Below are 12,499 nucleotides of genomic sequence, written 5' to 3' on the forward strand. Positions count from 1 at the left end.
TCTTTGGGGCGAGCCGGCGATACACTCGATGTTGAGGGTGGTTTTGCGCCCACTCGTCGCCCCTAGCTCGCCCTCAGGCGCCGAAATTGATCCATCTTGCAGCCCAATTTCGACGAATAAAGGGCCCATATGGGCGAGAATAGGCCTATATTCGACGTGGTTTCGCCGTGTCTCGGCGTTCAATTATCAACACAATTATTTCTTATCACATATTTCATCACAGAAAAATCAAATACTTCAACAAAATAGTACAACAACAAATAGTTCAATACAAATTATATAGTTCAACAAATAAAAACTCGTATTTTATCACACGGCGTCCCCCTTGAGCCTCCATAGGTGCTCAATCAGATCTTTCTGCAGTTGATGATGCATCTGTGGGTCTCGGATCTCCTGACACATACTGAGATAGGCAGTCCAAGTTGCCGGTAGCTGGTGATCAACTTCGGCTAGAGGACTCTGCCTGTAGTATGGTTCAGTGTCAAACACTGGGTCTTCTTGCTCGCTCTCGATGATCATGTTGTGCAAGATGACACAGCAAGTCATAATCTCCCACATTTGATCTTTGGACCAGGTCTGAGCGGGGTACCGAACAACAGCAAATCGAGATTGGAGCACACCAAATGCCCGCTCGACATCCTTCCTGCAAGCCTCCTGAAACTTCGCAAACCAGGCGTTCTTGCCTCCTGCCACAGGGTTTGAGATCGTCTTCACAAATGTCGACCATCTCGGATAGATGCCGTCAGCTAGATAGTACCCCTTGTTGTATTGGTGTCCATTGATCTCGAAGTTCACCGGAGGAGAATGGCCCTCAACGAGCTTGGCAAAAACAGGAGAGCACTGCAGCACGTTGATGTCATTGTGAGTTCCTGGCATACCAAAGAAGGAGTACCAAATCCAGAGGTCCTGTGTGGCTACCGCCTCAAGCACCACACTGCAACCGCCTTTGGCGCCTTTGTACATCCCCTGCCAACCAAATGGGCAGTTCTTCCATTTCTAATGCATGCAGTCGATGCTTCCAAGCATCCTAGGAAATCCTCTTGCTGCATTCTGGGCTAGGATCCGAGCAGTGTCTTCCGCATTGGGTGTTCTCAAGTATTGTGGCCCAAACACTGCCACCACTGCCCGACAGAACTTGTAGAAACACTCTATGCTGGTGGACTCGGCCATGCGCCCATAATCGTCGAGTGAATCACTGGGAGCTCCATATGCAAGCATCCTCATCGCTGTCGTGCACTTCTGGATGGAGGTGAATCCAAGAGCGCCAGTGCAATCCATCTTGCACTTGAAGTAGTTGTCGAACTCCCGGATGGAATTCACAATCCTGAGGAAGAGCTTTCGGCTCATCCGATAACGGCACCGAAATGTTCTCTCGCCATGAAGTGGAGCATCGGCGAAGTAGTCGGAGTAGAGCATGCAGTAGCCTTGGAGACGATGCCGGTTCTTTGCTTTCACCCGCCCCGGCGCCGAGCCACCTCGCCGCGGCTTTTCATTGCTCGCCAGCAGCTGGGCGAGGGCGGCGAGCACCATGAGATGCTCTTCTTCCTGGACGTCGGCCGCGGCTTCCTCCTCCAGCAGCGCGGCGAGCTCTTCCTCCTCATCCGAGTCCATCGCCGAGACAGGCAAAACGCCGAACACCTTGCGCTCGGTGGGTGTGTACCCGCCGTTAAACCGCGCCTCCGCGGCCGGAAACGGCGGCCGGAAACGCCCAGCTGCTATGGGAGGGGCTGCCGCGGCGAAGCGCTGCTATTTTCCGGCGGGGAATGGCTATCTACCGGAGTAGGGCGGCGGCCGTTGCCGGGATATAGCTAGTGGTGGCCGAGGGCGCGGGGGGTGCGAGGCGAGTCGGGGAAAGAAAACCTTGACTTTTCCCCTATCGGTATGGGCCAGGCGTGCTTTTCCCTAACGCCGGAGCCCCCAACTGCTCCCCAGCGCGCCGGGTTCGGCCTGTGACCACCGGGCGGAAAAAAGATCCGAACCAGCGATTTTCGGTGTCCTGGGGACGCGACTGGGTCGTTTTTTCGGCGCCGGCGCCGAAAAAATGGCCTAAGAGGGTCTGTTGGGGGCGCGGCTGGAGATGGCTTAATGCAGCCTAGAATAGACGGACGGACAGATCGAGAAGGGCTTTTCATTCATGCCTTGGATGTTTGCACGATCCAAACTTGTTTTCATCCTTCGTGGACATGTTTGCAGATCTCCAACTTACCATACCATTTAGTTGATTAGTTACAGCAGATGCTAGGCCACTAATAGTAAAGATCGGATCCGTCTTACTGTGATTGTTGAACTCCTGAGATCGCTTACAAGTTAGTACAATAGTTGGCACTTATACCTCCCGTGGATTACCTCTCGACAGGACGTGTGTTCAATTTTTTTTCATTATAATACATATTCCATTCATATCATAAAAAACAAAATACAAGTCACGTAAAGACCGACGTAACAAAACTAAAAAGATAGAATAACATCTCCGAATTTGACATCAATATTCGTTACCTGCCTCCGGCACCACCACAGCAGTCATCGAAAAAAATAATGATAGACCACCTCCTCACCCGAGCTCGACGCGGCTCCATCGCTGATATGCAGCTTTGCGAACCTCCAAGGTGGCTCACCAAAAGTGAAGCCATTGTCGTTGAACGAATCAGACTGGGGCAACACCCCAGACACGCCATCGAACTCCAGATCTGACACACCAACATGACTAAGACCCCGAAGAAGAAAACCATACCTACCATCCACGAATCACAAAGCCGACACACGTTCTGTCTTCTAGATGTCGTCTATGCAAACCACAATCTGCATCCGCTCCCGGACTACATCCCAAGCTCCACGCCGACGCTGGAGCAAACGCCGTCGCAACGACGGAGCCCGAGGACATAGGTCCACCACGAGGATGCCGCTGCCACGCGACTCCCCTCACCACCAACGACTGAGGTCGCCGATGAAGGGGAGCCGCCAGAGAACGGTGCTGAAAGATGGCCTCTCCTGACGGCTGCTAAGGTTGAAGGGACAAAAGAAAAACGCCCTAATCTGTGCGAGTTGGTACGTGTGTGCAGTATACACACTCATTTGTCGAAAACCTGGGATGAATCCTGTGTAAAGTACGATACATTCTTTTCTTTTTTTCGCGATGAAAAAGAACGATACATGCAGTTCAGGATCACTGAACTTATCCTTCTGACGCGATCGGAAACTGCACAAATACAGTCACACAATTACTCCCTTCGTAAACTAAGAGAGTATATTTTCTGTGATCTAAACACTTTTATATTAGTTTGGAGAGGTAGTACTAAACACAAATATATCCTATACAGACATACGGTCACCATTTCGCGTGAAAATGGACAAAAATACCCTTATCTAAAACTTCAACACAAAATGGTCTCAGTTTGAAAATATTTCATAAAATGGCCCTTTTTGCATGATGTCCGGAGCTAAGGCGTCATGCTAGATAGCATGACGATCCGGGGTAGGGCGTCATGCTATATGACATGGCGCCCTAGACCGGGGCGTCATGCTACATGTCACTACCATAGCGTCCTAGCTCGGGGTGTCATGCTCTCTAGCATGGCGTCCTAGTCGCGGGCGTCATGCAAAAGAAGGTCATTTCATGAAATATTTTCAGTTTGGGATCATTTTGTGTTGAAGTTTTAGATAAGGGCCAGTTTTGTTTATTTTCACCCAGTTCGCTCACTTTCATAATCCACAGTAGAACCTGTGGTGATGCTCAAAAAAAAATAGAACCTGTGGTCAATGCCCAGATGGTCAACATATCTAGGGGGCCCACTTGCCAGTGTACCGCCTGCCTGGCTAGGCAATTCCGCGAGCATCTCCAGGCCACTCCCAGGCAAAACGGCGAGGTCACAATCCAACTAGCCGCAAATCTGCCCAGACACTCGACCACCGCGCCCCGCCCGCCGGCCGCCGCCGCCTCGATCCCACGCCCCACCGCCTCGGGACAGCCCCGCCGCTCACGCGTCGCCGCCATCGCCGTCCCCGCTCTTCCTCGTCGGGACACCGCGTTCCCCGCCCGCAGTCTCTGGCCGCCTCTGCCGCGCGGATCGCTGGTCCACGGGCGGGATGGACAAGCTGGTGCAGTTCGGGAAGAAGGCGTGGTTCGTGGTGCGGGTCATGTCCGGCTACGAGGAGAGGAGGATCCGGTCCTACAGGCTGCAGCTGCAGCAGCGCCTCCAGCAGGTGAGAAAAAGGCTGGGTCCGCCATTTCTCTGATATGTACTCCTATCTATTCTTTCAATTTTAGGGAAACATCATTCACCGGCCTTCCAAGACTACAATGAATCTTCTAGGCTTCTAGTGGCTGTTTTGTTTTGGAGGATCTCTTGGAATTGGGATAGGGTTGGCCTCCCGGCGTGTGATTTGCGCTCTTAATTTCAGTAGGGCTGACATACACTTGGTGTTGAATTGGATTCGTGTTCTTCTCGTTAAGTTGTTTGACATGGCTGTAAATGAGAACTGCTTAGTATTAGAAAAAAAAGGAGTGTTGTGCGAATAACTTTGCTCATTTAGTATGGAACTCACAATGAGTATCAGTTGTCCGGCTTGTTCTGTTGGTCATGTCTGGGGGAAAATGTCGCTGTTTCAACTAGCCATCTCCTTTAGTTAGTGTAATGCATCTTACCACAACTGTTTGTTCCCTGGACACTGAATTATCTTGCAAGTTACTTTGGGTTGTAATGGTTAGGAACCCTCTAGAAGCACACCACATATCTGATCAACTTTGTAACTGTTGTGGTCGTGGGTGCACAGGGCTGCAGGAGATATGCATATCCATGAAGGCATTGCGTATGCTATGTTAGACTGTTAGAGATAGGAAGTTTAGGAAAAGGGAAAATTTTGTTTTTGCCACTCTAGATTTTGCCAATTTTCCTTATACCATTCTAGATTTTGACATTTCACTTTTGCCACTCTTAGCTTTTGACAATTATCACAATTGCCACTCCGTGGCAAAAGCAAAATATTTTTATTTCATTTTTGCCACTCTTAGCTTTTGAAATGTATCACAATTACCACTCCGAAAATTTTGCTTTTGCCACCGGAATGGCAATTTAGATAATTGTCAAAAACTAAGAGTGGCAAAAGTGAAATGTCAAAATCTAGAGTGGCATAAGGAAAAAAAAAAGGGCAACCTGGTGCATGTAGCTCCCGCTTGCGCAGGGTCCAGGGAAGGGTCCGACCACTTTGGGTCTATAGTACGCAGCCTTTCCCTACATTTCTGTAAGAGGCTGTTTCCAGGACTTGAACCCATGACCTCATGGTCACAAGGCAGCAGCTTTACCACTGCGCCAAGGCTCCCCTTCAGAATTTTTTTTTTTTAACTCTATGTTGATAATTTTTATCATTAAACAAAGATAGGAAGGCATTTGTCCTTATGACCTGTCTTACTGTGAGTTGCTGCCACAATTCTTGTGTCATTCTTGTTGTTTGTGTATGCCGGGTGCACTGCACCCGTTTTTTCTCTTTGCACCCTTAACCAGTGGCGGTGTTAGACTTATGAACTTCAGAACTTCTCAGGTACTTAATTTTCTTTTAGCAATGATGTGGCGCTATCATGTAAAGAACACATTATATGTTCCAAATTATGTTTATAGTCAACTAGATTGCATTGATAAGGATACGCTGATCAGTATCAGAGTGATATGTAATTATGGTTACGTAAATACATCATTTCGGAAAAGCGCCAATATGGGGATAAGTTTGACTATTTTTGAAAACAATATAGAAAATATGCTATCAATAAGCCTCAAGCCATTTAGCATATATTTAGTCACTGCAGTCCATTATCTTCTATCTTTTTATTCATTATTCCAACAAAAGCAAGAACCAACAGCCAACGGGTTCACCAAACATAAAAGTTCAGTTAGAGAGAAAGGGAGGAGGAGGAGGAAATCAGCAGCCTTCCATTAGATAGAATTATACAGGATAGTGGGGGGAAGGGGAGTGGGAGCACCGAGAAAGGCGTCCACCACAGGCACTAGTAGAGCCTGAGAGGTATCGGGGACATATTGGGAAAGAATCAGTATCGGACACGGTATCTGATATGGGTACACTGGTTGCTGGAAGTATCAGTGTTTTCTTGATGGTCAAAATTTACATACAGTCACGCAAACTAATGTTGTAGCTTTGTAGGGCATATTTGGGTGTCGCTTAGCGCTAAAGTTATTTATTCTAATTTTAGCACTGAAATCTTGAAGTCCTCAATCGTCTGTATACTGTCTCTTGTACACCCTCCGGTCCTTTTTACTCTGCATATAAGAATTGTCTGAAGTCAAACTCATATTTATATGAAAAAATATTAACATATACAATGCTAAATTTATACAATATGAAAACTAAAGTCATGATGCATCTAATGTTACTGATTTCACATTCTGAATGTTTCCCTATAAACTTGGTCGAAGTTTACGAGCTTTGACTTCAGACAAATCTTATATGCAAACTAAAAAGGACCGGAGGGAGTATTGAACTATTGCTCACTAGAATATCTTAAACTAATATCAGGAAACTACTACACTAGCTTGCAGATAAGATCGTCCGCTCCAGGTAGTACGTATGGTTGATTATTCATGGTGACATCACCAATCATCTGTAAGGACCAATATTGTACTTAATTGCAATATCAGTTAAACTTCAGTACTGTTTATTCAGGCTCAGGCTAAGAAGAAGGAGATTGAGAAACAACCAGAGCAAGTTATTCTGTCAGAGGTTCGTCAAGTGGTTCAGCAGATGCAAGCTCTCAATCAGCACCTCGAAGAAGCTGTAAGGCATTGTACTGCAAATTTATAGTTAATTACCCAACACTTGCCCAGGAAATGTGTATTGCATTCTGAGAAATTATTTACTACTCCCTCCATTCCATAATTATTGTCATGGTTTTAGTTCAGAGGGTGTAGTTTATGTGCAATCTCACAACTAAAAAAGAGGCAGCGATCATGCTGTCGGCCTTTGGAGAACGAATGAACGATACAGTGGCTTGTTTCTGTTTGATGTGTGTGAAACATGCTTGTTCTGTAACTCCCAAAATAGACTTACTTTTTGGTTTATGTTTCCGATATAGGATCGCTGGCAGTAAACTGAAATGCCACTTGATTTTATACAAACAACTTGTGTAATGACTTGCAATTCGTTCTTTTTATCTTACTTTTCAGGAAACTGCCATAGATGAGTATTTCAAACCGATCGACAAGAATGCTCAGATCTTAACAGACATGCAATTGGAGAAAGAAGAGAAGCAAATGAAGGAGATGCTCCAAGTAATGCGAGGACAAATACAAATGCAAAGAGAAATCGAGACGAGGAAAGCCGAGGCCAGTGCCGTGGAGCCTGTCGACACCCAAGCGAGTGCAACAACAGCTGAGGTTCCTCCAAAGCAAGAAAACGCTAAATAGATGCTGTCTGCTGTTACATTTTCCATAAGCAAGTTATTATGTGCGCATGGATGGACTCTTTACATGGGCTCTTGCTGGGCTAGGTAATAAGTAGGGATCTACGGCAACACAACTGCCAGTTTTGTACGTCAGGGGGTATTTTTTTTCGCTGGGCAGGGTTCTCGTCTTCTTGGCCCATGTCGTTTCCCGTTCAAGAAGGTAAATCATGGAAGCTTTGTGCAATGTGATGTCGGCTGTGAGTTCTTGAAACTGCACCATGTGCGGAACCAAAATTTGAGTCCTGTCCCAACTCGGAAGCACAATTTTACTTTGGAAGCTTTATGTTTGTGTATTTCGCGGAGGTGCTGGTGTCATCCCCTTCGTTTATTGTCTTCGCTTGAGGTTATTATTTGAGCAGGCGGAGAATATGGGATTCTCGAAGCAAATATTCAACAATGGCCCTGTTTGGATCATGGGGTTAGAGCTAGTTTGGGTTAGTTTGGGGCTCAAATAACCCAAAAGTATCCAAACAGGGAGGGTTAGAGTGGGTTAGTTCCATCTAACCCAACTATCCCAGTGGAGAGGTACTTATTTGGGTTAGAGTGGGTTAGAAAATAACTCTAACTCTAACTGTGTTAGAGTATCCAAACAGGGCCAATGAGGACGTGGCTTCCTTTTGCTGGAAAACGATAGTGGAAAGAGAGAGCAAACCAATGTTCCAAATTGCAAAGGCTCAGAGGAAATAATAAAGCTTCAGGTAATTCACAGCCTCATCATCATTTGGAAAAACATGAACTTATTATCCATGTGTGGTGAGCTATCTCTAGAACTAGAAGAATCCAGAATATCCTTAGGAGGACCTCTCTTCCTTTATCTTGAGAAGAAGAATAGGAATCTGATCTTGGAAATGCATGTGTTTGCTTCTAGAAGCAGTGACATGGACGGGCTTGGGATTGAATACGTTCTAGACTTCCAGGTCAAGTGAACGGTACGGTGGCCATGTGCCTGTTCTAGTCCAGGTCAAGTGAGTGAACGGTGTCCATACGTACGTCTAGTGTGATGTGGACGTAGAAAACGACATGACCATCAGCATCCGTGACTAGGAGTAGTACGTGTCTTGGCATGCACTTGCGAGTGGTGCGGACGCAGAGACAGGTCACTCGCCCCAGATCGGTCGATACCTCTCAATCTCATGAGATATTTCTGTACTACCTCCTAATCCTAATGATAAGGACGAGGAAGGGTTCCACGTACGAACCACGGTCGATGGAGATATGGGCGGGGAGCAGATCGACCAGCTGTGACCCCCTACCTAGCTGGCTGCGCCTCATAGGACAAGCAGCAGCGCGTGAGTGATCAATAATTCGCGCTAATTTGCATGTGGGCTTATTAGAGATGTACGTACAGTACATACATAGGCCTGACGATGATTGGCGTGGCGCATCGTGCACATCAATCATTATCATTAGAGAGAGGATCACATGTGATTGTATGTGTTAATGTGTAGTACTGACCACTGACTCGGCCATGAGTCATGAGCTGATCTTGCTAGCTAGCTCCATCGACCGTGGCACATCTGCACACATGTGTTTGTATGGTCCTCCCATGCATTGCATTGCATGGATAGGATCGATATATGGCCAGACCGTAGACGTGGCGTCAGAACCAACAAACTGGCTTGGAGCTGTGCGAAGATGCATATTCCTCAAGGTATCTCCGGCACACGCACAGTACGCCCAGACGGAGATCGACCGAGATGACCAGTATTTATTTCCCGCGTGCCAATATGGAAGGTAAAAATCTGCATCACAACGTACATACGTACGATAGGTCACTTCACTGTCCCAAAGCTCACAAAATAATTACTACTTCACTGTTCCAAAGGTGCACACGGTGCACAGCTTATTTGGCAAACATATAGAGTACCAATCGGCAAATCACGACAATTAACACGTCGACATAAGGACCATAATTACACACAACCACACTTGGCTCAAGCATCCATCCTTGGCTCGACTCAGAAACTCCTGGCGTTCCCCGTCGGGTTGCCGTCGAACCGCCGGATGCTGAAGTGCCGGAGCTCCACGCCGGCCTCCGCGGCCGTCCCCGACTCGCCGTCCAGCGCCATCTCCGCCAGGATCCTCCCCACCGCCGGGCCCATCTTGAACCCGTGGCCGGAGAACCCGGCGCCGACCACCACGTCCCTCCCGAACTCCTCGCCGCCCAGGAAGTCGATCACGAAGTCCTCGTCGGGCGTCATGGAGTACATGCACGCCTGCCGGACCACCGGCCCGCCCGCGGTCTCCACGCGGCCCGGCATCACCTCGTCGATCCACCGCGCCACGGGCTCCACCAGCCCGTCCTCCCCCGGGCCGATGGCCCAGTCCCGGCCGTCCGGGTCGCACGGCGGCCCGCCGTGCATGGCGATCTTGATCAGCCCCGGGTACTCCATCGACGGCGTGCTATAGATGTAGGGGACGCCGTAGCTCGCGAACGTCGGGAAGCCGGCCTCTGTCGTGAGCTCGCGCTCGTGCCCGGGCTTCACCTTCCAGTAGCAGATGAGGGTGTGCAGCGGCTGCACGGGCAGGTCGGCGCCGGTGACCGACTTGACCAGCTTGCTCGTCCACGCGCCGACGGTGATGATGCACTTGCCGCCGTGGAACTCCTCGCCGGTAGCTGTCTTCACCACGATCGTCGCCGTCGTTCCTTCTCCTGCTCGAAAGATTTACTGCCACTTAATATGGGTTGCACTTCGTGTGTATTTCACTTACCAATTTGCACGTATTATGGAGGTATGAGTGCAAGAATCTTTTTGGTGCATCATCAATGATTGAAATCACTTTTTTTAATTATTTAGAAAACTATTTTTCACGATAAGAATCTTTTTGAAGCACTTGACGGCGCCAGGTGTGCTCGCGGTCTTAAACAATTAGTTGATTCTTTAGAGAAAACCTGCTGCAATATTTTTAGCCACTACTCCGTTGGCCTGTAGTATGTGCACCAACCGAAGTGTAATGAAGCAAACTACATGTGATGTGACGTGACAAGTGGAGATACTACTTTCGTTTAAGAAATGACAAATGGGATTATAAAGCAAGAGATTCTTGCTCATTATTTTGGACACGGGAAGGTACGACGATTCCGACTAAAACAGCAATCATTGTACACTACTCAAAGTGCTCCCCCTTGCATGTAAGGAAGTGGAAATTATTGATATGGCGCGACAGTTCATAGGTGCGGACAAATTTGCTCTGTGAAGATGGCCAGATCAGGACATGATCTGTATAAGATGCCAGACCAGGGATGGTCCATGAAAATGCTGACTCAGCCGCTCGGCACGGCACCGGCTCACATGCAGGAGCCGGTGGATCGAATGCTTCCAAGGAAATTGGTTGGAGGTGAGACGAAGAATGAAGACGTGCGAGCGTGCGACACGGCCGCGCTCTGTCGGTTTACTCACCTTTCCTGGCGACGTCGACGACCTCCGTCCTGTCCCTCACGACGGCGCCCATCTTGGCGGCCAGCGCCTGGAACATGGCCACCGCCTTGGTCGCCTTCATCACCCCGCCCAGCTCGCTGCTCGCCGCCGCCCACCCGTCGGGCACCCTGAACGCATCCGCCCACGATGGGCGTGGCGCGTCCGCCGCCGAGGCGAGGAAGGTGGCGCCGCCGTTGGCGACGGAGGCGACGAACGCCGGGTCGTCCCGCGGGCCCAGGTCGAGGTGCGGGGTGGGCGTGAGCACGGCGTACCCGGAGTCGCGCTGCGCGTCGTCCCAGAGGCGGCGCGAGAGGCGGACCATGGGCGGGTAGCGCGGCTGCGGGTAGGTGGCGCGGATGGTGCGGGACTCGCCGTGCGACGACCCGCGCTGGTGCAGCAGGTCGAACTGCTCGAGCAGGAGCACGCGCGCGCCCCGGGACGCCGCCGCGTGCGCCGCGCAGCTGCCCATGATGCCCGCGCCCACCACGATCACGTCGAACGACCGCTCGGCCGGCTGCGCAGCCATGGTTGCTGTTCCTGTGCCTGTGGTACGTGCGTGCTCTCGAAGTGAAGGGTGTGCGAGGCAGGAACCGGGAGGGAGGCAGGCTTGTGTGTATTTAAAGACCGGTTTTGCTGTCAGGCACAACCGACGACCGTCCGTCCAGTTTGGCCGCTACTTGTGCAGATGTGCTGGCTTGGTATTGAAGGGCTAGCTTCTTCTTCTACTTATTTTGTTATTCGTCAACACGTCAATATTTCCGTCCATCTACATGCAAAGCATGCCTGCACAATAGAGGTGACAAGAGTGTTGAATGGACTCCCCTTCTAGCTTTTTGGTCACTAGCCTTATGGCTGATAGTGCCGGAGCCCCTTTGATTGAATGATAAAAGCTCTCAATTCCTTGCAAAAAAGAAAAGAAAGTTGTGCTGCCTTGGGTTGGCTTGAATTGGACTGGCCTTTTCTTTTTTCTTTTGAGCCCGACTGACCCTTCTTTTGCTTGCAACCGATTTCGTCTTTCTTTTTTCAAACCTTGCAACCGATTTTCGTTTGTTGCTGGGCCACAATTTGGACACATGTTATAGCATCAAGGATTCCTTAAATGCCCCATATATATCTAGGCGGACGGTCCAATCAGTGACCGATCATAATTATGACCCAGCCAAACTTTTAAAACTGGCCCTATATGTTTGGACTGACCGTCACCTGCATATCCAGCTCAAATCTTCGACGGATATGAGGAGGCACAGACGTGCCTGACGCGCGGCCGCCACATCGGATCCAACATACATGACCCCCCTTCCCCCACAAATTTCATCAAATCTCCCCGACTTTGCCGAACCAGCCCTTTTCTCTCATTTCTTCTTCCTCGTTCGCGCCGAGCCTACCTTAGCTCCTCCGCTATCCCAACCCCTCAACACCACCACCGCCGCTGCACAACTCTTCCCGCCAGTCTCGCTGCTTCGGAATCTGTCGCTGCCCCAGATGTCGTTGTGGTATGTCTGGCTATTCTCGGACCGCACCTTGCCCTCTTTGTGTTCGACAAATTGTCCGAGCATTTTTTTGCTTCTTTCATAGGCAAAACAATGGATCCGGAAGGTTCGTCGGATGAAGGGTATAAAAACAAGGATCTTGA

General features: G+C 49.3%; 2 protein-coding genes across 2 annotated transcripts; one reads left to right on the forward strand and one right to left on the reverse strand.

Annotated features, from left to right (window-relative positions):
• The first annotated feature begins 3,848 nt into the window (after positions 1–3,848).
• LOC119302128 lies at positions 3,849–7,740 on the forward strand. Its single transcript, XM_037579156.1, has 3 exons — positions 3,849–4,200; positions 6,670–6,780; positions 7,170–7,740. Exons 1-3 carry the CDS (start codon positions 4,084–4,086, stop codon positions 7,407–7,409), a joined length of 468 nt encoding a protein of 155 aa, XP_037435053.1. The 5' UTR covers positions 3,849–4,083; the 3' UTR covers positions 7,410–7,740.
• Positions 7,741–9,137: 1,397 nt separating this feature from the next.
• LOC119302129 (probable sarcosine oxidase) lies at positions 9,138–11,517 on the reverse strand. The gene is made up of 2 exons (XM_037579157.1): positions 10,849–11,517; positions 9,138–10,100 (listed from the first exon to the last, which is right to left on the reverse strand). Exons 1-2 carry the CDS (start codon positions 11,390–11,392, stop codon positions 9,406–9,408), a joined length of 1,239 nt encoding a protein of 412 aa, XP_037435054.1. The 5' UTR covers positions 11,393–11,517; the 3' UTR covers positions 9,138–9,405.
• Between the last annotated feature and the right edge of the window lie 982 nt (positions 11,518–12,499).

Source organism: Triticum dicoccoides, chromosome 5A (genome assembly GCF_002162155.2).
Source record: "Triticum dicoccoides isolate Atlit2015 ecotype Zavitan chromosome 5A, WEW_v2.0, whole genome shotgun sequence".
NCBI lineage: Eukaryota > Viridiplantae > Streptophyta > Magnoliopsida > Poales > Poaceae > Triticum > Triticum dicoccoides.